Raw genomic sequence first — 27995 nt, 5'->3', positions numbered from 1 at the left:
TATATATATAATGAAAAATTATTATATTATATTATTCAACAAAATTGTGTCATATATATATTTTTTCTTCTAATAAAATGAAAAATTGAAACATTAGTTACTGGGCGAGGAGTCACTTTCGCTTTCAGATTTACCAAGTGAACAAGAGAAAAGTCGCTCATCTTCAAGATTATTTGGGTTTGTAAAGGTCTAGATATCATAATTATAAAAAAAAACCTATTACATTAATTGTTTCATAAAATTATGTCATTCGTGATTTTTGAAATATAAAATTTATCTATAATATATCTATATTTATATATTTGGCTAAATCTAATTTAATATAGAGTGTTAAGCAATTTTCAAAAAAATCATTTTCTAATTTATTATGAAGTTTTGTTTTCACATGCTTCATTGCTGAAAAGCTTGCTTGATAGCGGTGGTGAAACAGGTAACGTTAAAACAATATGAAACAATCTAGTCAACATAACGTAAACTTTTGACTGCTCTCTCTTAGTCAATTGCTAACTCAACTCAACAAGTGTAGAGGTCTTAAAATTTTACATTACATCTGCAAGTGCCTGGGAATTCCATCCTGTTCAATTTCTGCCAGATAAAAATTTTCAAGGATGGAACCTTTCCAAGCAACCCACATGTTCGATCAGACATGTGTTTGATTGATCAGGCAAGTTCTTGACCAATCGAAGCACATCTTAATCGAAGCATAAGATCGTTAGACTCTTGTGTTGGTATTCAGGATTCATACAAAGAAAACTAACTACGCAGCGGAATAAAATAGTTGTACCTTTTCTTTATAGATTGTATATAAGATGGTTCGTTACCCAAAAATCTCTTGATCTTTTGTTGTATTTCTCTCCTCTTTTTGAACGTCGTGTGAACGACGATCTACCAAGATAAACTCCACTCAATCTTCTTTCTTCTTGCGTCCAAGCCGCCTATCACTAAGGAGAAACGCTAGAGATGCCTCTTCTTCTCTTCTTCTCTTCTTCTCCTTTTTCCCTTTGCTTGGGCACCGGCCCTAGATGATTTAGAGAGAAACTTTTGTATGCTTCCTCTCCTTTGATTTAGAGATAAACTCCCCTAGCTGTTTGTGTTGCATGGGCGAGTGGTGCTTGCTCACCGGTTGGGATGAGGGAAGGATGACTACATGGAAGGCACAATCAGAGTAATCTTATACATTATTATTATTAATTTATTGGTTTTTTATAATATAGATCTCTAAATTTTATTCAATTAATCAAGAATATATATATATATATATATATATATATATATATATATTTAATTCGATCTATTAATGAATTTAAAATACAAAATGTAGATCTTTATAATCCTCTCCACGAGGAATTTAAATTCTATTTTTTTATTTGTCTTTTGAATGTTTGACTAGCACACCATACCGGTGGGGACAATCTTACACATTCTTAAACATATTAATAAGTGGCAGCATACATAATCTTTTATGACTTAAGAGTAATTTTTAATTGTATCGTTAATATATTTTTTTGTCAATTTATTACAATTTGGTCATCTAGTCATTTATTGCCACTCACGATTACAGTCATTTGATATATAAAAAGTGTTAACACTCAAATAATTTAAATGGATTAAATTTAAATTTTATTAATCTATTTTAAAGTGGATTTAGATGGACCGACCCATCGAGGTCTGTCTCCCACGTGGATCCGCTTATAATGAGTTTGAGTTGATCCGTGGATTGAAAAAAATTATTTTTTTCAAAATTTAAAGTTAAAGTAGAAAATTGAATGTGCTAGTGGGTTTGATATGTCTAAACTGTAATTCAATCTTTAAAAATTTTAACTTAACTCATTTAAATTGTAATCCAAACTTAAAATTTTAAATATATTTTTATATTTTTTAAATTTTGATAGACCCGTGAATCGACCCGTCTAATTCACAACTCGCCTTGGGTTGGGTTGGAGATTTTTCAATCCACTAAGTTGGTGGATTGCCCTAACTCGCCCACCATACGATAGATTTCTGATGAATTGATCCGCCCCTCTGTGGGCTTACCTATTTGACAGCTAAAGTGGTGGGAGCGAGATTGCGAAAGGAAAAAAAATAATTCATTTAAAATCAATTAAATCTAAATAAATTTTGTTCGATCATAACTTAACCAAATCAAATCTAAATCAATATCGATTTGGACTAACATAATCTATCCGATGGATTTTATTTGATTCTAATCTTATTTTAATTCGGCACTTTCCCTTTGTATTCGACAATTTTAATTTATTTATTTAATTTAAAATTTTATTGAGATAATAATAAATAATAATAACAATAAACTGATGCTTGGAAAAAATTGAACGGATCTTGGAAGGGTCGGGTTATAGTCCAGTAGCCCTTATTTGAATCTGTAGTTGTCATTAGAAATACCGAACACTGGATTTTGTAGTCTCCAACTCCTAGTCATCCCACTCCCATTCATCAACCAATTTCTGAGTATGCCCAAGAACCATCATACCACCATGAGTACTCCTATCATAAACCTCCTTCCCCTAGGGATGAACTTGCTAGACATTATTATGCATATGGTGAGTCAGGTTTAGCTTTTGATTTTTCTACTTTCCGTAGTTCCCTGGACACGCTCCATGAAGAGCACTCTGCTCACCAATGCTAGTTGGATGAGTATGGTGCTATAACTCAGGAACAGTTTAGAGAAGTACAAGACCATTTTAGAAGGGTGGACGAGTTTTATTCTTCGGTGGATAGTTTTATAGGGCAACAATATAGGGAGTGGAACAGAGAGGAGGAATTTAGAAGGTTCATGAACCTTACACGCCAACAGGTTGCATCATTATATCAATATCATGAACGTCTAGGCAACGTACCTCAACTCTCTAGATTTCCTCCTAGGTACCCATCTTCAGGTTCTCCTCCCAGAAGATGGGATGATATGCCACCTCCTCTAGGTCAGGGAGGACGATAGAACAAGCTAAGTCTGGGGGGAGCATGCATTGCACATAACCTGTATTTTATTTTAGATTTTATTTTTATAATTTGCTTTAAAATTTACTTTGAACTTTGCTTTGAGTTTTATTTTAGTAATTCATGGTAGATAGCATGTGAATAATCACCGACATCGTCCTAGGAGTTTGTCCTTTTGTAAAAATATTTTTTTTAGATGATTGTTTTGATGCTTGCGGCTAGTATTCTAAGTACTATGTCTTTTTCTATCTACCATAACAGGAAGTGAGCTAGTATATCTTGAGAGAGTTGAGATATTGCCTAGTCTAAGGATTTTTTTTACACTTTTTGCCTAATCTAGGAGGTGGATAAATTCTGAAATTAGTCATGATTCATGAGACCAGACTAATACTGGTATTTCTAAAGTGACCTCTCAACTGCATTTTGGTTACTGGATAAACTCAGATCATGGAAGCTCATTTGGAAAAATCTAAAATAACAAATCTGTAATGGTTGCAACTTCATCTTATATTCGCAATACCTTGCTAAAAAAGGGATAAAAAATAGTTGTCGTGAGTGGAAACTAACTAGATACCTCTTTGAGATCGGTAAGGATTACTGGGGAATCTATCATGTTTCTCTTGATATCGAGTATTCATTTGAGACCTTATGTAGACCGGTGCAAAGCACTTTTGAGAGGGATGACCCTAGCTGGTGGCAGGTAAGTGCCTAAGGCCAAAAATATTTAGGAACATGGTAGCATGACGACTTAACTTTAAGTACGATTTTGATACCAATTGGATTATCACCACTTTTTGTACTGAGCACGGAGAACTTATTCTTAGACCTTGTCTTAATAATCTCGAGTATCATACTTACCATTGTTATAGTTTGATAGGATTGGATTGATGTGTTGTGAATTATGATGCTGCTATGTGTTTACCTGAAATCTAGAGACCTATTTTACTTGAGAACAAGTAAAAATTTAAGTCTGGAGGTGTGATATGTGTAGAGTATGCATACATTTTTACTATTTTTATTGTACATCTTTATACATTTTCATGTCGATACTCTGTGTTTATCATATCCTTTATTCATGCACTAGGTGTTAGGTTGCAAAGGTGCAAACATAGTCCCACATCTAAAACACATGGGAAAGATCATGGGTTTAAAAGAATGGAAAGTATCTCCATGGTGTGAGGCCTTTTGGGGAGAGCCCAAGAATAAAACCATGAGGGCTTAGGCCCAAAGTGGACAATATTATGTCATTGTGGAGATGTGGACATTCTTTAGACCTAACAATTGGTATCAGAGCGAGGCCGCTCTTCACCGGACTAACCGCCGGATGAGCCATGATCCGGATCTAACCATGTGGATTGAACCTTAAAAACAAAGGAAGTAGGGGCTCCCGTGTTTGAATCAAGAGAACCAGACACCGGGCAGGAAGTCATGGTTGCGGCTGGGCAGGAAGTCCTAGTAGGTCAGGGTGGACCGAGGGGCAGGAAGTCATGGTGGGTCAAAGATTCAGACATCAAACGGAGGCTTTCCGTTTGAGGGGGGGTCTGTGGTCCTTTGTTTGAGGGGGGGATTGTTGGGTTGCAAAGGTGCAAACATAGTCCCACATCTAAAACACATGGGAAAGATCATGGGTTTAAAAGGATGGAAAGTATCTCCATTGGTGTGAGACCTTTTGGAGAGAGCCTAAGAACAAAACCATGAGGGCTTAGGCCCAAAGTGGACAATATCATGCCATTGTGGAGATGTGGGCATTCTTTATACCTAACACTAGGCACATTTTCTCTATTTCCTAGTTCGGAGGTCTGCTCTTGTGCTTTTGCATTTTGCAGGATGGAAATTGGTGTAAAACAAGACGAAACGAAGTAGGAAATAATAAAAGCCACCAAAGGGGGTCGTGCTTATAAGGCACGACCGTGCCACCTCTCAGAATGCCAGCATCCTCAGACCGTGCCCACAAGGCACGACTATGCCCAAGAAACAGAGGAAGTCTAGCCTCTGGCCATGCCAACCAGGCATAACCGTGTCCCAGAAATAGAGAACCTACCTTCCCTGGTCATGCCTATCAGGCACGGTTATGCCTCATTTCCAAACATATGCCTTCTCTAGTCGTGCCTACCAGGCACGACCATGCCAGCGGGGAGTCAGTACCGAGTTTTTTGACTGTTTTGCAAAACACGACCATGTCGTTCCATAAAACACGACCGTGTCAGCAGAAAACCTTGCTTGATCTTTTCGATCGTGCCATGGGGCACGACCATGTCTTCCCTGACCTTTTCGGGCCCACCATGAGACACGACCATGTCTTCTCCGGCCTTTTCGAGCTTGCCACGGGGCACGACTATGTCTTCCCTAGAAGCCTATTTAAATAACTTTTTGAAACCCTTTTGGGGGGGGGGGGGGGGGGGGGGGGGGAGCGTCAGAGGTGATCAAGGAGGCATTGTAATCATGTTCCGAAGAAGAATTCACCATCACATCCATCTTCAAAGGCTATTCCACCGCTTCCATCCATCGCCGACGAGGAGATCACAGTTCAAGGAAGACCTGCACCAATTGATAAGTCCTTTTCCTTTTTCTTCTTAGATTTTAGAACAAAGATGTATTCTTCTTCTTTCTTGAATTGTATCCCCTCCGTCATAGAGTAGACCTCTTAGATTCTAGGATGTTAAAGGAATTGAGATGTATGGATGATTGTATTCGATAAATTTGCTATCTTATATGATATGTTTGTATCTTATTATATGGATTTGTGTCTTATGCGTATTTGATGATATTTTGGTGACTCTATTTCATGTGGATGAGAGTAAATTATTGTTTATAGGAAATCTTAGGATCGTATGACCGGGGTGCCTTGTGATAGGAGGTAAACCTTTAACTGGACTTTCAGAGGAGATTCTTAAATGGTAACTAATTCTCATGAGGGATAACTAACGATTATTGATTATTAGGAAGGGGTCCTTAATTGGGTACTCGGTGACAGAGGGTAGGATACCAGTAGTATTGTCGGAGTGCTTGGTGACAACGGTAGAGCTATAGAACCAGGCTATCTAGGTATCATCTCAAACTAGTAGTCATAACATTAGAGGATCATGATTTAACTCTGATGAAACCTGACAAGGTCAAATTGGGTAGCTTGGTTAGAATCCTCACATTGATATAAACATTGAGAAATAATAAAATAATCCACGATAAAATCAGCCATAATTCTAAGGAATCTGAAATCCTAAGATCGTTTTCCATACCTGCTATATAGTTGATTCTCTTTTGTTCGAGGATTAGGTCCTTCAGAATTCCCCTCTTTTTTGCTCTAACACCAAACCCATCTTTTCGCTACTCTTTTTATGCTAGTCTAGTGATTAATTTCATAGTCCCTGTTGATTCGATACTTTTTATTACTTGACAACACCTGTACTCTTGCGGGAACCTATCAGTTGGCCGCTCGTAATTAATGATTAATTGTGGAACGATCATGAGTGACACCTAGTAGTATATCATGATATCCAATTGATCAAAAAATCAATGATTGATTCCAGAACACTTCTAAACCCTTCAGCAGCTACAATAAGACGTGTCTCGTTTCTTTCACCATCTTATACCCGCTTAGTTCAGGATATGGTCTATATATGTCGGTCCCCACTAGGCTGACTACGTCACACCTAGCCCAAGAGTACCCTACTCTTGACATGGAATACTTTAATCAAAGATTTTTAGTAACAATCCTAATAAGTGGTCGTAGGGTCTATGTCTCTTTTTACAAAAAGTGGTAAATCCTCTGTAGATTATTCAAACACCTTCGGATACTTCAACTTATACCCAATCATCCCGGGTCCACATCTCATAAGAGATGTCTGCTTAAGATGTTAAAGTATAAGCCTCCATAACTAAGGTGACTTGAATACCGCAAGTCCAAGAAAACTCGCACTTAAGCTGCAATGAGATATTCATTGACATATATAGAGAACCATATGAAATCTGAAGGTAAGTCACTCCAATGAACTAGTTACCTTTAACTAGCATCCACATTTAACTCTCAACATTCAATGTCTCCAGCCAATAAGAACAACTGTTTGGTAAACCAAGGAGTTTAACACGTACTAATCTCGACAGAATCGATAATGTCTGTACTCATCAATTCCTCGACTAGGGATAATTTCAATACATTTATAATTGCACATGTAGATATGCTCACTAGTTGTGATTCAATCATAAATTCTCTCATAATTGTTGGGTTGCAAGGGTGCAAACATAGTCCCACATCTAAAGTACATGAAAAAGATCATGGGATTAGAAGGATAGAAAGTATCTCCATTGATATGAGACCTTTTGGAGAGAGCCCAATAGCAAAACCATGAGGGCTTAGACCCAAAGTGGGCAATATCATACCATTGTGGAGATATTTTAATTCCATCGGTTCTAATAAGTGGTATTAGAGCAAGATTGCTCTTCACCGGACTAACCGCTAGATGAGCCATGATCCAGATCTAACCATGTGGTTTGAACCTTAAACAAAGGAAGTGGATGCTCCCGTGTCTGAATCAAGAGGACCAGACACCCGGTGAGAAGTCCTAGAAAGTCGGGTGGACCGAGGGGCAAAAAGTCCTAGTTGCGACTAGGTGGGAAGTTCTAGTAGGTCGGGTGAACCGAGAGGCAAAAAGTCCTAGTTGCGGCTAGATGGGAAGTCCTAGTAGGTCGGGTAGACCGAGAGGCAAAAAGTCCTGGTGAGTTGAGGATTCAGACATCAAAAATGACGTTGAAGGGGGATTGTTGGGTTGCAAGGGTGCAAAAATAGTCCTACATCTAAAGTACATAGAAAAGATCATGGGATTAAAAGGATGAAAAGTATTTCCATTGGTATGAGACCTTTTGGGGAGAGCCCAAGAGTAAAGTCATGAGGGATTAGATCCAAAGTGGACAATATCATATCATTGTGGAGATATTTTGATTCCATCGGTTCTAACAATAATATGAATTGTATTGCGGATATTCAGTAAATGAATTTAAGATCCAATCAAACACATAGAGAATGTACACTCAAATAATTATTATTTATTCAATAACGAATGTAATAGTAAATCGATTATCTTATGATACTTCTCAAATATAACATGGTTGGCTATGAATAGAGAGCTCAAAGGTTTTTTGTGCCATGAGCGGTGAGCTGCAATAAGAAAATTGATAGATTTGGGCAGAAGGAGAGCTTCATGATGTGACTAAAGGCATTTTTTATTCGTTCAATGATTGCTGTTGGATGCAATTATGGAACTACCTAAACTTCCAGGCTTTGTATTTGTTCACACTAGTCTATAAGGGAAAGGCAGATAGCTATATTTAGGCCTAACTTAAACAGATAGCGGCATTTTGTAACTTCCTAACTAACATAATGCCAAATATAAATTATTCTATTCGTGTTTTGGAAAGCTTTTGCGTTCAAGAGTCATGCTAAGGTTCCTCTTTTTTCTCAATTTGATGTAGTACCCCCAGAAATTGGCTCACCTGCAAATCACACAAACAAGAAGATCGCTGAGGAACCAGTGAAGAGAAGAAACCCTGGAACTGTCAAAATTAATCCATGGGCACTTGCACGCCTTAACGCCGAAGAAGTTTCTAAAGCGGCTGCCCAGGCAAGGAAGAGATCCAAAATACTGCAGCCAGTTAGACGAGAAACTCCGCAGCTGCAGGAGCAAGAGACAGAGAGTAATGTTGGCAGTGCCAATGCCAGTGCCAGTGGAAGAATGACCCTGAGGTCTGATAACCGAAAGCGAATCAACAAAAGGGGAAGGGTTCCTGTGGATCTTCCTCTTGAACCTCTCGCCAAAATTTCTGTTAGTGCAACTGATAGTAATGCAAGTGACTTGGCTCTAGAGACATCCACCAGTTTAGCACCTCTTCGGCTTGAAGCTAGGAATGCTTTTCGACCGAGCATGCCGATGTCATTGACCAGAGCCGTTTCCTCTTCCCCAGAGAGCAGTTTGGATTCCCCTGACCTCCATCCATTTCGGATATCCTCCTCGGGCATGAATTCTTTTTCTGCTTTAGGAAATGTTCCACCTAAGGGTATTCAGCTGTCAAGATCAACCAGTGACGGATATGAAGCATCTGGAGGCGAAGATAGTGATCGGATTCCATCAAGGATTGTTCACAGGTCGTCAAATTGGGCAAGAGCATTGTCCTTGGTTCCGAACATAGCCGGCCAGATAGCAGATGATTTAAAATCATACACTAGACAACAATAATGCAACATCCATTATGAAACCTGTCTGTAATTTCCTTTGATCGGATATATGGACTAGTTGATGGGATGGCCATTTGTACTTCTTTTGTGAAAATTTCCTCCCTACTGAAGTTTCATTGAGAAGATGGCAAAGGATATATGCAATCTACAAGTCTGGATTTTTGTTCTCGCAAGAAATATTTTGGTATTGCAACTATTGTTTGATATGTGGTGACATTGCCTATTTCTAAAATCTTTGTTGTTGATCTTCTGGGTGTTTGAATTGGCTTTGAAAATGTCATCAAGAAAACTTTCTAATTTTTATATTCAAAATTTTTGTGACAGTAAAGGTTTGGAGTCTTGTTTTGCCCTTTTGCATGTTTGACAAGTGCCCTTAAACAATTAAGGTTCCCTTCCCTTCCTGATTGTCTTTACTTTTATCTTTATCTAAGTGATGATCTATCACCTCTAATTGATTATCTTTTGCACCGAAGGCTAATTATCAAATCTATTATGGATAGATACATAATAGCAAACGCTGGATGCATAACGAAAAATGGATATCCATCGAATTTATTTCCCAGAAAATGTAAAAACAGAGAATGAACAAAATCTGACCAGAAAATGTAAAAACAGAGAATGAACAAAAATCTGACGACGTGCAAACTTTGGGTCTGTCATAAATTAATTCGAGCTTGTCGAGTTGCTAACGTTTGCCGGTTGCTGATTACTTGGGCCTGCGCTGCCGTTGACAGCTGCAGCGATGGCCGCGTGAATCGCAGCCGTGAAATCGGGATTGACCATCACGTTCTTGATCAACGTGTTCACGATGGCCGCATGAATCGCAGCCGTGAAGTCGGGATTGACCATCACGTTCTTGATCAACGTGTTCAGCACAGAAGGCGGCAGGGACGATTGGGCATTGGGTTGAGCCGCCGCCGCTTGGGAAGGGCCCCGGTTGTTGGGATCTTTTGTGAGGTCGAGCATCATGGTGACGCGAGCTTTTTTAATCTCGGCTGCTTCTTGCGGGTGGTTCTCATCGGAATTGTTAGGAAACCGCTTGAGTTTTTTGTTCTTGTTGTCGATGTTACTCTCCGGGCGATATTGATATTCAATCTTTTCTTTGCCTTTTCTGGACCCGGATGTCGGCAGGACTGCACCTTCTCCTGCACGGAAGCCGAAGGAGTTTGACGACTCGGTGGTGATTGTAAGTTGTCGTCGGTGTCTCAATGACGCCAGCAGCTTTTCATCCACCGTCTGTATCTGAGCTTCCAGTTGCCGCTTCGCTTCCACGAGCAGCGCTATGTTGTAGATTTTAGTCTACAGAGTACACAAGTTCCAACTAACGATCGTTACAAAGTAAAACAATACGAAACAAAAACGAGTCTACCGACATGAGGACTCACGTCCACGTAGGGCTTCTCCAAGTCGATGGATATCTCCGTCGACGACCCATAGTTGCAACTCGAGCTGTCCATATTTTTCACTGCAGTCAGATTGTTTAAAATTCCAAGAATCAAAATCAAAACTTTCTAATGCATATGAACTAACTACTACGATAATCAGAAATACCTGGTACGAAAACAGCAACGGAAGCAATCAGATGAACTAAGCAATCAGACAAACTACAGGTATGTATTTATAATACGGAGATAGGGATGAGCAAAGAGATAGGGATGAAGCAATCAGATGAACTAAGCAATCAGACAAACTACAGGTATGTATTTATAATACGGAGATAGGGATGAGCAAAGAGATAGGGATGAACAAAAATTCTGTTAAATGGAAAAAATCGATTGAATTTAATAATTCAGTTAAATTATTTCAAAATTTTAATTATTTTTTTTAAAAAATTATTAATTCAGTTTGATTCCGATTTCAAAATTTTTTATTCAATTAAATTGAATAAATCAAATTAATCAAAATAAATAATAATTTATAAATTTTTAATTAAGTAAATTTATAAATCTCTAATTAATTGGCAAATTTTTTATAATATTTAAAAATTTTAGTTATTTCGATTAATTCGATCGAAAATCGAATTAATTGATATTTTATCGGTTCAGTTTGTTTGATTTTTATTTAAAAATATGATGTATCGATTAATTTTAAAAAATTTAATTTGATTTAATTTTAATTAATTTGATTCGATTTTTTTCGACTCAGTCCTATATACATAGAGGCAAGAAATTCTGACTGGGATTATTCAATTCGCTCATTCAATTCAACAACTTAATCCTTTTTTATTTTTTCTTATTGGTTAATTCCATTTTATTTTTGAATTAATTCAAAGGCATATTCATTTAATTTATAGATTTTATTTCTGAATTATAATTGGATTGAATCAAATTGCCTTCAGAAAAATCTGTAAATTATTGTGACGTGTTTTATTAGAATATTAATTTTACTTGTTCCCCCACCCATACTTAAATATCTTAAGACTAATATATAACATCATTTGATATGTTTTAATTTATCGAATTAGTAAATTAATTATCTTGTGACGCGAGTAATTAAGAACACCAATAATCACCTAATTATTTGTGGTCTATTTAGTTTTTCTTATAGTCGAATAAAAATGTACTAATTAATTCCATGGTATGAAGGATCAACACAAACTTTCGAGTTGAAGCTAAGGAACCAACAAGTCAATTGGTTAAGAAAGATTGCTATATGATAAGTCTATGACTATATATGTGTCAAAAGAGTTTGCCATGAGCTTAGATCGGTTTGGTTCACTCAGTCTAGGATTAAGTATTTGGTTAAAATTGAACGGAACCGAATTAATCAAAATCGAATCAAACCGAATTGATTTTTTTTTTTTGAACTAATCGAATCGATCAAGTTTTTAAATAAAAATCGAACAAATCAAACTGATAAAATATTGATTAATTCAGTTTTCAACCGAATTAATCGAAATAACTAAAATTTTTAAATATTATAAAAATTTTACCAATTAATTAGAGATTTATAATTTTACTTACCTAGGAATTTATAAATTATTATTTTTAATTAATTCAGTTTATTCAGTTTAATCGAATAAAAAATTTTAAAATCGAAATCGAACCGAATAATCGAATTAACTGATTTTTTAGAAAAAATAATTAAAATTTTGAAATAACCAAACTGAATTTTTAAATTCGGTCGGTCTGATTAATTTATTCGGTTTAACTAAATTTTTGTTCACCCCTAACTCAGTCGATAATGGATCGAGTATGGATTGATTTTGAACTTAGGATGAACCATGCACGAGTCCAATTGTGTCAGACTTGTGCATGACCGATGGTGCACCAAATTAATCAAAGTCTTGAACCCGTTTGGATCAAAGCCATAGATCCATTTCCAACGTGAACCAACAACAAAATAAGGAAATTTTAAAGTTAAGTTATAATCTCATAAGCACTATTAGGATGTGTTACGGGAATAACCCATAGGGGCCCCTGATTTGACCCGAGTCCGATCCTGGTCCTTCCCATAAGTCCAGTCAATCACACCCGCGGGCTCGAATTGACCGAGTTCTCTCTCTCTACCCCAAAAAAGAGCCGAATCACTCGCCCATTCGGCTCACTCAGTAGGCCGAATCCGAGTCCTCAGCAGACTCCTCAGCAGGCCGAATCCGAGTCCTCAGCAGGCTCCCCAGGTCGAATCCGAATCCTCAGTAGGCCGAATCCGAGTCCTCAGCAGACTCCTCAGTAGGCCGAATCTGAGTCCTCAGCAGACTCCCCAGGCCGAATCCGAATCCTCAGTAGGCCGAATCCGAGTCCTCAGCAGACTCCCCAGGCCGAATCCGAATCCTCAGTAGGCCGAATCCGAGTCCTCAGCAGACTCCTCAGCATGCCGAATCCGAGTCCTCAGCAGACTCCCCAGCAGGCCGAATCCGAATCCTCAGCAGGCCGAATCCGAGTCCTCAGCAGACTCCTCAATAGGCCGAATCCGAGTCCTCAGCAGGCTCTCCAAGCCGAATCCGAATCCTCAGTAGGCCGAATCCGAGTCCTCAGCAGACTCCTCAGCAGGCCGAATCCGAGTCCTCAGCAGACTCGCCTTACAGTGCCCTGACATGTCCCATCATGTTCTCTGACCAGACCACGCCCTTCATTTATTATCGCCGCCCTCTCTGACACCCTCGTGGGCAATGACATGACGGCTACTTACCAGAGATGAGACTCTTGACTATTGTGCTCGATTGTTCCTGACACCTCATTAATCATGATGGAACACCCTCTTAATGGTGACGTGATAGGTACACACTCATCTCTCCTTAAAACGACCACTTCCTCCTGAGTCTGTGAGTTTTTCCTTTTCTTCTACTCTTTTCCACGCTCAAGTTCTTCTACTGTTCATCTTCTTCCTCCCACCGTCCTTGACTTGAGCGTCAGAGTGGTCGCGCCAGGGCACTCCCTGGCCTTCCTACTCACGTTCTTTGTGTTCGCAGGTCCTGGAGGTCTTACAGCACTCCACCCATCTTCTTGTTCCACGCCGACGACGGGGAAGGTCCGATGACTTGTCCAGCCACCAATTTCAACTAGAATATAATTTGGCGCCGACGATCCTCATCAACCTCCTCCCCTCACTATGACGCAAGAAGATTTTGATAGGGTGGTGGCCTCTACCGTCCTAGCGCTCTCCAGATAACAGCCGGAAGCGCCGGTCTCTCCTTCACGACTTCCCTCCCTTTCCGCGGAGGCTCCGCCAGCGCCGGTCCGCAAGCTGTTCGAATCGGCAGAATCCCACCAAAGCCAGGCCCACCAAAGCCCAGCCCACCAGGCCCAGTCCCCTCAGGCTCAAGCCCATCCAGCCCCGGCCCACCAGGCTCAAGCCCAGGCCCGACCCTACATCGACGCTGCACATCTCAGGCCGATGCAGATGGCAAGGACTTAATCAGGCCATGGAACGCCACGCATCTCCAGCCTTACTACACTTAATGCCCCTGAGCGCCAAGCATCATTGTACGTCTTATTGAATTTCCTATACTTAATAGCAATGATACTTCTGCAGGTCCTCCCCACACCAAGGCTTTTCGGTCATTCGACGCTACTCTTCCGACTCAGACATAGTCGCGGATTGAGCCAATTTAGGTCTCGGACCTACTCCACCGATATAATTAGGTCTCGGATCTACTCCATCGACTCTGCATAGGTCTCGGACCTACTCCATCGACATAATTAGGTCTCGGACCTACTTCATCGACTCTGCATAGGTCTCGGACCTACTTCACCGACATAATTAGGTCTCGGACCTACTCCATCGACTCTGCATAGGTCTCGGACTTACTCCACCGACATAATTAGATCTCGGACCTACTCCATCGACTCTGCTTAGGTCTCAAACCTACTCCATCGACAAACTTAGGTCTCGGACCTACGCATTGACACTACTCTCCCGACTCGGACATAGTCGGGATCGAGCTCAAATTCAACCTCTGAGCCTCTCTACAGGCCTCTTGGCCTCATTCATTCAGTGGCTCAGTTAATCTCATGAGCACTCGGTCTCTCTGCCGCCATCTCGGCTTCAACTTCATTCATGCAGGGACTTTGTTTAGCCAGTCGACCACTCTGCTCAAACAGCTAGTCATTCTGCTCAGTCATTCGGCCAGTCAGCCACTCACCTGAGGCTTCTCAGCCACTCATCCAAGGCTTCTCAGCCACTCACCCGAGACTTCTCAGCCATTCATCAAGGCTTTCAGCCATTCATCCAAGGTTTTCAGCCATTCATCCAAGGCTTTCAGCCATCCACCTGAGGCTTTTCAGTCATTCACTCGAGGCTTCTCAGCCACTCACCCGAGGCTTCTCAGCCACTCATCCAAGGCTTCACAGCCACTCATCTAGGCTCTCAGCCACTCACCCGAGGCTTCTCAGCCACTTATCCGAGGCTTCACAGCCACTCATCTAGGCTCTCAGCCACTCATCCGAGGCTTTCAAGCCATTCATCCAAGGCTTTCAGCCACTCATCCAAGGCTTCTTAGCCATTCACCCGAGGCTTCTCAGCCACTCATTCAAGGCTTTCAGCCATTCATCTGAGGCTTTTCAGCCACTTATCCAGGCTCTCAGCCATTCATCTAGGCGTTCAGCCACTCATTCGAGGCTTCACAACCACTCTCCCTACTCAGACATAGTCGCGGATCGAGCTCTATTCAAGTCTCGGACCTGCTCCATCAACAATCGCCCTTCTCAGGGCTCCACCTCTCCCGACTCGGACATAGTCGTGGATCGAGCTATATATCCTTGGTCTCGAACTAGTAGACTATCCCTAGTCTTGGAAATGATATTCACCTTAACGCGCGCATGCTCACCGTCATGCCATGGGCTGACGTGTCGAAAGGCGCACGCCCACGTATCCGCTGAGAGACCGCTTCGGTTACCAATTGCGACCGTACAGTTGGCGGGGCCCTCATGCCAGACTCTGATTCGGACTAGGACTTGCCTCTCTCCACGTGAGCTCACTCTCATACCGCGCAACTGACGTGGTGAATGGTATACCGCCACGTGTCCTTCGCTGATCACCACTTCTCCACTCGGCATAACTACACAACTATTCGAGTTGCTAAACCAGACTTTGATGCAGATCGGACTCGAGCAACGACTTAGTCTAGTCAGTTCGACTTATGCTCCCTTCGACTAGACTAGCGGAGAGACTTATGTTACGGAAATAACCCATAGGGGCCCCTGGTTTGACTCGAGTCCGATCCTGGTCCTCCCCATAAGTCCAGTCAATCACACCCGCGGGCTCGAATTGACCGAGCTCTCTCTCTCTACCCCAAAAAAGAGCCGAATCACTCGCCCATTCGGCTCACTCAGTAGGCCGAATCCGAGTCCTCAGCAGGCTCCCCAGGCTGAATCCGAATCCTCAGTAGGCCGAATCCGAGTCCTCAGCAGACTCCTCAGTAGGCCGAATCTGAGTCCTCAGCAGACTTTCCAAGCTGAATCCGAATCCTCAGTAGGCCGAATCTGAGTCCTCAGCAGACTCCCCAGGCCGAATCCGAATCCTCAGTAGGTCGAATCTTAGTCCTCAACAGACTACCCAGGCTGAATCCGAATCCTCAGTAGGCCGAATCCGAGTCCTTAGCAGACTCCTCAGCAGGCCGAATCCGACTCCTCAGCAGACTCCCCAGGCCGAATCCGAATCCTCAGTAGGCCGAATCCGAGTCCTCAGCAGACTCCTCAATAGGTCGAATCTGAGTCCTCAGCAGGCTCTCCAAGCTGAATCCGAATCCTCAGTAGGTCGAATCCGAGTTCTCAGCAGACTCCTCAGCAGGCCGAATCCGAGTCCTCAGTAAACTCGCCTTACAGTGCCCTGACATGTCCCATCATGTTCTCTGACCAGCCCACGCCCTTCATTTATTATCGCCGCCCTATCTGACACCCACGTGGGCAATGACATGATAGCTACTTACCAGAGATGGGACTCTTGACTATTGTGCTCGATTGTTCCTGACACCTCATTAATCATGATGGGACACCCTCTTAATGGTGACGTGATAGGTACACGCTCATCTCTCCTTAAAACGACCACTTCCTCCTGAGTCTGTAAGTTTTTCCTTTTCTTCTACTCTTTTCCACGCTCAAGTTCTTCTACTGTTCATCTTCTTCCTCCCACCGTCCTTGACTTGAGCGTCGGAGTGGTCACGCCAGGGCACCTCCCTGGCCTTCCTACTCACGTTCTTTGTGTTCGCAGGTCCTGGAGGTCTTACAACACTCCACCCATCTTCTTGTTCCACGCCGACGACGGGGAAGGTCCGGTGACTTGTCCAGCCGCCAGTTTCAACCGGAACAGGATGATAAACTAGTCAAATCATGTCAAATTTTATGGTGTTTTAGTTCGTTTGATAAGTCAAGTCAAGTTTAAAATGAATCTAGTTATTGAAAGGATTATTCAGTTTATTTTGATTTTATTTTTTGTGCGCTTGAATTTATTTCAAGTTTGATTTGATAATTAATTCATTTAGATGGTATTGATATCTCAATTATATATATATATATATATATAGATTATTTATTAAATTTATTTATTTAATTAATTATATATATATTGAATAAATATAAATAATTTTTTATCAAATCAATTACAGCCCAACAATATTTAAAAATTCATAACTTAACTTGCAGTCTCACTCCCTCGGCTTCAACTAAATAAACGGCATCAACAAGATCTTTTTTTTTATTTGGAAAATTAACTACAAGAATATTTACAAAAGGCCAAAGATAAAAATCTATTGAGTCGATTTTTAGTCATCTGACTGTGGAATAATTTAATTATCAAAAAAAATATTTTTAGAACGCTGACTACATCATTTATACTTTTAAATTTATCATAATGACTAATAAAATTTTTTCAAAATTAATCTATTTAAGTTTAAAAAGTTAAATACTTAAATTATTTAAAAAATACATAATTACATCCAATTGAAAGAAAAGAGAGAGAGAGGTGAAAGCGGACGGTGACCTTCATCTTTTTCCCACATCACAACCAGTCAGCTTTTTTCCCAAGATGTGTAATGACAATAAAACTCTCTTTGATTAAGATGGATAATGAATCGGATTTGAATAAGTCTATATCCTTTTATCTCATTTCCATCCCCATTTAGAATGCATATTTTTCATCCTCATCTCTATCTCATTTATTATATTCATTTTTATTTAGAGTCGATATTCTTTGTCTTCATCTTCATCTTTATTTATTATATTTATCCTCATTTTTATTCTCATCTTTATCTTCTGCAATTTTTATCCTCATTTTAATATTCATAGGAGGATGAATATCTATATATCCTCATCTCTACATCAATTAGACGATTAAATATCCTCTATATTAATAATTTTTTTATTTCATCTATTATCATCATTCAATAAAAATATATTAGAATTAATATTATATAAAAAAATAAAATTTAATAAAAATAGAACAAATATTTATAGACTATAAGAGATGAAATCAAGAAGTAAAAAAGAGAACATCATATTTATTTTTTTAATTTTTTTTAATTATGGGATATATATTTATTTAATTGAGTATTTTGTTCGAATATTGGATAATTTTATTAGATCCATCTCCGTGTCCATATCTAAAAATTCTCATATTTAATTATCTAATTATTTAATTTAGTATAAAAATTTCTTCGTATAAAATTTCTTTCTTATATAATTTTCTTTACCACTCAAGCTGAACTTGATTAATCAATGATGGAACATGTGAATCGATAAGATATTTGTATGAACCATGCATGTCTTCTGCCATTTTATTCGATTTTAATGCAATAAACCCGCACGCTTTATGATTTGTGTTGCCTAAATGAGACTGACTACAACTGTCATTAAAAGACTTTAATTAATTCGATCATTAAAGAGAAGGATTAATCTCAGAAATTAGATACAGAGATTGTGGATTACTAAAGAGTCCATAGATTATAAGATGATATATATCCAACTAAGCAACTATTAAATAGTATTAATTTGTAATCTTTGGAAATCTGAAGTTGCATGATCAAGCCTTGGAAAATCAAAGAATGCATGATCAAAAACATGGAAACCGAAGAGTTACTTCTTGCATGATACTTTACTGCATGGTCAAAACATGGAAAACGAAGGGTTGGTTCTTGCATCATATCTACACAAATCTTTAAAACTTGTTAAGAGTTAACATGATATTAATGCATCTTGTTACTTTTTTACACTGTAAAAACAGAACATGTAAGCTCTTGAGAGCTAAGTGAGTGAGAGAGGAATTGTAAAGAGTGTAGTGTAGCAACTCCAACTTTAATCTAAAATCTCATTTTTTCTCATCTACGCTTCCGTACGCAACAAATTTGATATCAGAACTAAGTTAAACATCCATCCATCCTCCTCCTAACTATGGTCCTCTTAAAGATAGAGTAGGATTCTTGGATTCTTTGTTATTTGAAGCAAGGTGTTTCAACCGTCATCTGCATGAAAAAATTCCAACAAAGCTTGTGCAGGAGATTTCTCTTTTTCTTAATTAAATGACATCTACTTTGTTTGCATATTCTCCGAGCCAAGTACTTTGAAGGCGAAGATTATGAGTTCTGGAGCAGTCAAATAGAGACATTCTTTATCTCTTTAGGCCTCTGGGATATTATTGATGACGACGAGTACCAAGCCCCAACTAGCAACGATAAAAATAATGAAAAGCTGCTAAAAGAATACAAAAAGCAAAATGCGATGGCACTGTGTTACATTCAACAAGGAGTTGGAAAAACTATTTTTCCTCGTATTTTTGGTGTCATGAATGCCAAAGAGGCTTGGCAAATATTAAAGCAAGAATTTCAAGGAACAGAGAAGACCATTGCAATAAAACTCTAGTCTCTATGGAGAGATTTTGATAATTTAAGAAGGGAGGAACAAGAGACCATATATGATTTTTCTTCACGGGTTTCAAATACTGTCAATCAAATAAAAGATTGCCGAGACAAGATTCAAGATAAAAGAATTGTTGAAAAGGTACTTCGATCTCTTCCTCCTAAATTTGATTATGTTGCTGTCGCAATTGAAGAATCAAAAGATTTATCAAATATGACTATGTATAAGTTGATTGACTTATTTGACATTCATCAAATAAAACCAGAGGATATATATCTAAAGTGATACAACGAGTATCTAATTTTTATCAAATGCTACTTGACGTGACCCCTTAAATACTTAAATAACAATAGAATACCTAAAGTGATACAACAAATATCTAATTTTTATTAAGTGATACTTGTTATAACCCTTTAACTACTTGAATTCAGTTAAAAACTACATTTAGAATTTAATCTTGAAAGATTTATTTGACATTTATCAAATAAAATCATAGGATATATATCTAAAGTGATACAATGAATATCTAATTTTTATCAAATACTACTTGATCTGACCCCTTAAACACTTAAATAACAATTGAATACCTAAAGTGATACAACAAATATCTAATTTTTATCAAGTTATACTTGTTATGGCCCTTTAACTACTCGAATTCGGTTAAAAACTACACTTGAAATTTAATCTTGAATGACTTATTTGACATTCATCAAATAAAACCATAAGATATATATCTAAAGTGATACAACGAGTATCTAATTTTTATCGAATATAATGCTAATTGACGTGACCCCTTAAACACTTAAATAACAATAGAATATCTAAAGTGATACAATAAATACCTAATTTTTATCAAGTGATACTTGTTATGACCCATTAACTACTCGAATTTGGTTTAAAACTACACTTGAAATTTAATCTTGAATGACTTATTTGATATTTATCAAATAAAATCATAGGATATATATCTAAAGTGATGCAACGAGTATCTAATTTTTATCAAATGTTACTTGACGTGACCCCTTAAACACTTAAATAACAATAGAATACCTAAAATGATACAACAAATACCTAATTTTTATTAAGTGATACTTGTGATGGCCCTTTAAATACTCAAATTTGGTTAAAAACTACACTTGAAATTTAATCTTGAATTTGATACGTAATTCGATATCGTACTTATTTGTATTCATCTATAATATTTATTGATAATCATCCACAATTCGTAATTTGATATCATACTTATGAGTATTCATTTATAATACTCATTATTATTCATTTATAATACTCGTTAATTTCTTGCAAGCATAAGCAATTGCTAAACTAAGGAAGCAGTTCTGAATGTTGTTAAAAAATAGCTACAAGATCTAGTGACATTTTGTGATTTGTATTAAACAAAACTAGCATTAGTATAAAACTTTGTTACTTATATAATAATGATCCATTTTTGTGGTTAAAAGTGGATAAATGTAGGGGTGCAAACGAATCAAGCCGGTTCGTGAGCTTTTCGAGCTAGTTCGAATAATAAATGATTCATATTCGAAATTATCGAATTCGAGCCGAACTCGAACATGTTCGATAATTTTTTAAGCTGAATTTGAATCTATAATATTATTCGCGAGCCGCTCGAATTAAGACATTTCGGACTAAAGTTTTATTTTGTTCGAATTAAGGTTCGAATAATTCGAATCGAACTCGAATAATTTAAGGCATTTCAAATTAAAGTTTGATTCTATTCGAATTAAGGTTTGAATAATTCGAATCGAACTCGAGCTCGAATCATATTTCGAATCAAACTCGAGCCAAAATTATCGATATTTTCGAGCTTCGAATCGAATTCGAATATCATATATATGTTTTGAGCTCGAATTCGAATATCAATATTTTTATATTATTCGATTCGATTCGACTCGACTCGTTTGCACCCTAGTTAAAAGTTGGATGTTGGTTATGTAATTACAACTGAGAAATACATTATGAAGTGATTTATGCATTAATCATTAAACTGTTGTGTTTAGTGGTAGTTTTATATATGTTGTTATATGTTGTGATTTTATACAACTACAAATGCACCTTGGCAAATTTTTTCCAAAAATGGTTTGAAAAAGTACTCAATTTTAGGCTCTTGGAACTTAATTTACCTCAAGTGATACCCAATTTTGTGATTATTTGAAAAAGTACTTAATTATTTATTTCTTAAAAGAAACATGTTCTCCACTCACCATGGAATATGAGTAAATACTTATTTGACATTCATAAAATAAACAAGAGTTCATTTTCGATACTCATCCGACCATTTTTGGTACTGTAAAAAATAAACTCTACTGATTGCCCGTAGAGTTGCACAGAAGCGAGGGAAGCTCGACTATTGTGTGTGTGATTCATGAAATAAAAATATAATACCTAAATAGGTATAAGAAGTACTTAATATTAATCAATTAGTACTTATTTTGGCCCCTTAAATATAAAAAAATTCAACATGATCTTCACGCACGAGTAACATACCATCACTACAAAAATGCAAGAAAAAATTCAGCATGATCTTCACACATTAAACATGAAATTATCATCCCACCAAAATACTGTTCTACAGATTCATAATATCATGACACCAATTTAAAACATAATTATATCTCCATCATCACTAAAACTTAACAACTGTCATATAAAATCATCGAAGCACTGATTTTGTATGATAAGTCATTTCAATCCTTTGAACAAACCTCGTTTATCAGACAAAATGGCCGAAGCAATCCGAGCTCTATACCCTTCGATTGATGTATCCCATTCTAGTTTCCAAAATATTGGATTATCTTGGGCAAAACATTCACCCCATAGACAAACATAAACACCACAATTCAAATCATTTCCTTGTTGCCGACTCTTTACAGCAATTACTTCACCTATGTCAATATCACAATGTTCCACATTCCAAAGATATCTGGACAAAAATTTTGCCTGCACAACCAATTCAAACAAATATATTTATCAAATCAATCATAAAAGATGTGTACAAATTTTTAAAAAATAAAAGTAACTTATTTTTTTATCCAACTTACAAATTTCTTTGTTGCACCTTTGTAAATAGGGCTACTAATAGAATTTTTCAGCGTGAAAGATTTTTCGCTTGGAGTATACACGAGCAAGAACCAATGTGCTTTGTAATGCATAGGGAAAAGTATGTATTTACAGCGTTCTAAGAGCTCTTTCTTTAACTCTGACAGCTTGACCAATGAACTCTTGATCAACTTTGATAAAAATACTAAAAAATTATTATTTGTAATCCTCTTCTACTTGGTATTTTCGAGCATAGTAATCACATCATTCTATAAAAAATTAAAAAATAATCATTAACTATCACTATGATGATGATATAACTCAAATACTATTAAGAGTATGTACCGGGACATTGGGAGACATGCAATATATTTCATGCCCATAGTTATTTTCTTTGTTGCTCAAAAAATTAAAATAGGCATGAATGAGATCAGATCGTAGTTCGGTGCTAAATAAACATTGCAATAACTCATTCTCATACAATAATACGTCATCATCTTGCCAGACTACACCACTACAAAGCCAAAATATCAAACTTAGCAACTTAAAAAACATAAAATGATTAGCCAAATAAGATTTCAGAAAAATAAAATAATATAAGATATTTTTACCCCAAAATATCTCCGCAGATGTACTTCTCAATAATATTTTTTTCTTCCGTTGATATTTGATCATGCCCATGAAAGTCTAATCTTCCTCGGAACTCCTGTAGAGATTCCTCTATAGCACTATCAGCAATATTTTGAATATCTATACTCATATCATCTTATATAGAAACAAGAGAATATAGAAATTTAAAATTCAATCAAAAAAAGTAAACACTACCACACTCGTCAAATATATAAAATATATGTAGGTATTATAAAAAATAATTACTGAAACTACCTGATCCACGACTTGTGTCAAATGTTGTTTACTCTTTCGCTTTGGGGCAGTACTAGGGGGTGTCATATAGTCCGACCGAATCTTTCTTTTTTTCAATCTATCTGTTCTTCTCTGAACAGTCTTCACAATAGATGATTTTGGATTATAAATAACCATCTCTTTCCCTTTTCTATGTTCATTGACACTTTATCATCAATAACTTTATTCAAACTTTCAACAGTAGAAGTAGGATCAGCATCCACAGCAACATCTTGCTCAGTATGACCTTCATCATGCATATATGGGGCATCCTCTTCAACCATTTTATTTTTTCCTTTCAACACTTTAATCTCATTCTCAAGTCTTTTTATGTGATCCAACAATTCTGAATTACCAAGTCGAGAATTAACCTGGAAATAGAAATGTTAATTAAGCATGCTAATTGGTTGAATAATAGACTCTTAATAAATTTGTTATCTTGGATTAAAAATTGTTACCTCACCAAAACTCTCTATATCATCAACAATTACTTTTTCCTCCTGGAGTGGTTTGATTGACACAATCTAAAAGTAAAAAAAGATAAATTGTTAGTTCAATAACACATTTAAACCAAATTATGTAAAATACCGAAACTTTTAGAGATTTATTTGTAAATATCCCTAATTTTAGGGGTTATATGTAAATAACCCTAATTGATTTATAAAGATTAAGAGAATCAATTGGGGGTTTAATTAGAGTTAATTGGATAGCTCAATTAGCTAAACCCAATTTAATAAGCCTAATGGATTAAAGCCCAACTAAAGATTTATCGGTTAAACAGTTGATTGTAAATAATCGAATCCTAATAGGTAAGGATTAACGGGTTAATTGGTCATTAAAGGCTTAATATATAAAGGATTTGGGTTTTAATTGAGGTTAAGGAGGTAACTAATTAATTTAAATCTTTAACCTAACTAAGAGGCTAATTAGATGAGCCCATTTAATCCCTATCTTAAGCTAAATGGATTAGCCCATTAAAGATCAATTAATATCTATTACAATAGCCTAATTAAAGCCATTATTGGTTAAAGGATTTAAAGGTTATTGGATTAAACCCGTTAACCCACTAAGCCATTAAACCCGTTAATATTTCCTTCTCCCACCCGCGGCGTAACTTCTTCCCAAATCGCGATCTCGCGATTTCTCCGCCCGAAGCTTCTCCAGCCGCGAACTTCTTCCTCGCCGACGAAGCCTTCTCCAGCCTCTGATCCCTCTTCTTCCTCCTTCGCTCGAAGCTTCTTCTTCTTCCATGCCGGACGCCGAGGCTTTGTGACTTCCTCCTTCGCCCGATCGCGCACTCCGGCTGCAACCAAAGAGGAAAGGGCGAAAGGAGGAGCCAGCGATTAGAGGTGGATTTCTGTCAAAAGAGGGCTACCGGTGGTGAGGATCTTGATCTGTGGGCTGGAATCGGGTGCGGCGGCGGCGATTGGTGCGACGGCAACAAAAAACGAGAGGATCGGAGGGGAAGATCGATGGTAATAGCCATAGTTTTCTGTTCGCGTTGGGATTCATTTATGATTCTTTAGATTCTGGATTTGGATTTGGATTTATAGAGCTACTGGAGATTGATCGGAGCAGATGGTCCTTGATCACTTTCAAGAACCGGATCTTGGAGCTTTCCACAGCTACCTAGCATAGGGCGACCACGATTGAATCAGAATATGCCAAGGATGTCTTCTCATCGATCGGAGGTGAGATTTCTAATTTTGATGTGAAATTTTGGTTGGATCTATTAGTGTTTTGTTGAAATGAAGGTGGCTTGTGGTAGCTTGAATTGTTAGAAAAATTGATCTGTTAATTTAGGGATTTTAGAATTATGGGACTGATATGATGATTGGGATTTTTGGTTGATCAGATTGGTGGCGGCTTTGATTGCGTGGAATTGAGGCTGGTAAAGCAAGGGCTCTTAGGACAATGGAGCTGATAATTTTGAGGTAAAGGCTTTGGAAATAATTCTTGTGGGATTTACTATAGCTGTTAGGCTTTGATTTAAATAGGAGATTGATTCTGATCATAAGCCTTGGATTGAGATTGTTATTGGTTGGGTTTTACCTAACTGTAGATTGATTTGGTTTATGTTAGATTATGTTGTGCTATTGGATTTAATAGATTAGGATAGAGTTATTAAGATGGAGATTATAAGCTGTTGAAGGAGTTAGTAGGTGTTGGAAATGCATCTATAGATGATTACTATTGGTAGTTACTGTTAGATTAGGTTATAGATTATACATGAGGTTAGTTGTATTGATCGATTCGATTAATACAACTAATTGATTGATTAGTTAAACCTTTGTTAATATCGACCTAAAGATTAGATTAGTCTAAACCGAGTTAAGGTTAGTTAAAGAGGGTTAAAGTAACCCTTAGAGTTTTCTTAGTTTGGATCAGGATTTATTTGATGTATCATTGCATTTAGAGTTGTTATTACTCTTTTGCAGGACCTTGAGCGATTATAGAACTTCGATACGATACGAGAGTATTTTTCGGAGGTTCTATTCGATGTGCGATTACAGGTGGATAGTTTACTGTATTTAGTCAATACAATTCATTTCTTATTTTAGTGCATGCTTTCTTTTTCATTCCTGTTGATTATGTTATCTTTTGTGCTCCCATACTTGTTATAGATTAGACGCTTATGATACTCATGTCTATCACATGTTTGATCTTATTTCTTTGACCTTATTATCAGTTCTGTTTATACTCTTTGATGCTTGCGGTCATTGTTTATCTATGCTTATGATTACTGTCTCTAGTTCAGTTATATTATCATCATGTTGATACCTGTGATCAGTAGGACTTTTCATTAGTACCTACACATGTTAATTAACACGGTGTTAGTTAACATGGTAGAGGATGATTATTCTGACTTATTCATGTCATCATGACGCATGAGCTTGATTGTAAATCCCAAAGATGTGGGTGTATCTTGCCGGTAGTTGGCCTATAGTGATATAGGTGGTTGTTACCCTTCCATCACGGTGATGGTGACTGTATGACAGTACGCAGTCGACGGCTGTATGGCCTGTACGCAGCCAAGTCAGTGGCTTGATCTCGACACCGCGATGGGGTGGTACTCAGTCTGGCTATATGGCCTGTACGTAGCCCGGCTGTATGGCAGTGTACGCAGTCGAGAGTGATTCTCTGGACGAGTATTGAGGACAGCACTGACCATAGGATATTTAGCTTATCATAGCTACGGGATCACCGGACGCGGAGCACTGATCCCCGATTTGGATCACCGGACTACTTTGTTGTAGGGCGCGGAGTACTGATCCCCAGATGCCGGCCATCCCAGCCTCAGATGCTTGCACGAGTGCTGTAGTGAGTGGGGCAGTTGCATCATATGCACACATTTGCATGATGAGATTTATATACATGCATTGGACCGTATGGGTGTGCATTATATTATGAAGTGATTGTGTACGTGTATTGATACTTGGTTGACACATTGCATATATGATCATGCATATGGATTATTATGTATACTTGAGATATGACATTTCTGATATGATACCTGTAGGAGTTACGATACCTTATATTGTTCTCCTGTTATTTACCGTTATGTACCTTTCATATCTGCTCTACTATGATTTACCTTATTGAGCATGCATTTCTTTCTGATTATCCACTGAGTATATTTGTACTCACCATTTTGGACTCTGGGATTTTTCTGTCTTCCCAGATATCAGGTAGGAGACTACAGTTGATGCCGAGGAGATTCTGCCAGTCATGCTATCTCACAGCAACTTATGGTTTATTTGTATTCGGGGGTATTGTATCTATTTATGTGCATGTGGGGTGATTTTATTACTTGTAGTTCGAGTTTGTACTTTCGTATCCGTATTTCGGATTTTGTGATTTCTATGTGTCGATGAGTATTCGTTTTATCCTTACTTTGGATTTATCTTTAGAATAGATATGTTTCCACTGTACGAATCGGTTTTAACGAATTTTATTCGTTAGCGATTGTACGGATGCATTTCATATATAGTAGGATGTGTTGAGTGACCGTGTGGGTCACATTTGTTTTTATTTCCTTGTATAAATCCATAGTCTGTTATGGATAGGCCGTGTGGGCCTTTTATATATGTATGTATCCAGGGAATTGTCATAGTTACTGGGGAGATGCTGTCGAAATTTTTCGGACGGCCGTCTCTCGGGGCGTGACATATACAATGATAAAGAATAAATTGCGCCAATCTTGTTTGGTCTCACCTCCATTAATACTGCCTTTGCACCTTTAGGGTTAATAGGAATTTTGCTCTCTCCCCACTTGAATAATCGAGGAAAGCAATGTAAAACACGAAGTTGACCAACCATAGGAACTCTTTCATAAATCCAACCCTATACAAATACAATGATTAGCATTTACTCACTCAACAAATAACATATAAGTGTTGAAAAAAATACCATCAGTCCAACTATGCAACCTCCCATATATGCTTTCTCTTTTTTGTCCACTTTGGAGTATCCAAGATGGTCTTTAATTTCAGCACGTAAAAATCTAAAAGTTGTGTCTCCCCAACCATACTCAAAAAATATTTTCAAATTGTCCAAGTATGGAAAAA

The 27995-nt window shown here is 37.8% G+C and overlaps 2 protein-coding genes and 1 long non-coding RNA gene across 3 annotated transcripts; 2 read left to right on the top strand and 1 right to left on the bottom strand.

Moving 5' to 3' along the window:
- Nucleotides 1-8092: 8092 nt before the first annotated feature.
- On the top strand, nt 8093-9179 carry LOC141812325 (putative protein S-acyltransferase 22). The gene is made up of 2 exons (XM_074700370.1): nt 8093-8099; nt 8419-9179. The coding sequence occupies exons 1-2, from the start codon at nt 8093-8095 to the stop codon at nt 9177-9179; spliced, it is 768 nt and encodes a 255-aa protein (XP_074556471.1).
- Nucleotides 9180-9704: 525 nt separating this feature from the next.
- LOC141812274 (uncharacterized) lies at nt 9705-10860 on the bottom strand. The gene is made up of 4 exons (XM_074700326.1): nt 10843-10860; nt 10730-10744; nt 10552-10643; nt 9705-10477 (listed from the first exon to the last, which is right to left on the bottom strand). Exons 3-4 carry the CDS (start codon nt 10633-10635, stop codon nt 9842-9844), a joined length of 720 nt encoding a protein of 239 aa, XP_074556427.1. The 5' UTR covers nt 10636-10643; nt 10730-10744; nt 10843-10860; the 3' UTR covers nt 9705-9841.
- Nucleotides 10861-24547: 13687 nt separating this feature from the next.
- LOC141812268 (uncharacterized) lies at nt 24548-27459 on the top strand. The gene is made up of 5 exons (XR_012600258.1): nt 24548-24902; nt 24981-25118; nt 25283-25361; nt 25866-25940; nt 27110-27459. It is a non-coding gene; the product is annotated as an uncharacterized LOC141812268 (long non-coding RNA).
- Nucleotides 27460-27995: the final 536 nt, after the last annotated feature.

The sequence above is a fragment of the Curcuma longa genome, chromosome 18 (assembly GCF_044706935.1).
Source record: "Curcuma longa cultivar G26 ecotype Majalengka, Jawa Barat chromosome 18, ITB_CL_G26_1.1, whole genome shotgun sequence".
NCBI classification, from domain to species: domain Eukaryota; kingdom Viridiplantae; phylum Streptophyta; class Magnoliopsida; order Zingiberales; family Zingiberaceae; genus Curcuma; species Curcuma longa.
Note: the sequence above shows the minus strand (reverse complement) of the source record. Positions and strands in the feature narration are given on the sequence as shown.

Coding starts and splice junctions, on each gene's coding strand:
- LOC141812274 (XM_074700326.1), bottom strand. CDS start 10,635: ATGGACAGCTCGAGTTGCAACTATGGGTCGTCGACGGAGATATCCATC. Junction 10,478..10,551: donor ACGTGGACGTGAGTCCTCAT/GTCGGTAGACTC, acceptor TGTACTCTGTAG/ACTAAAATCTACAACATAGC.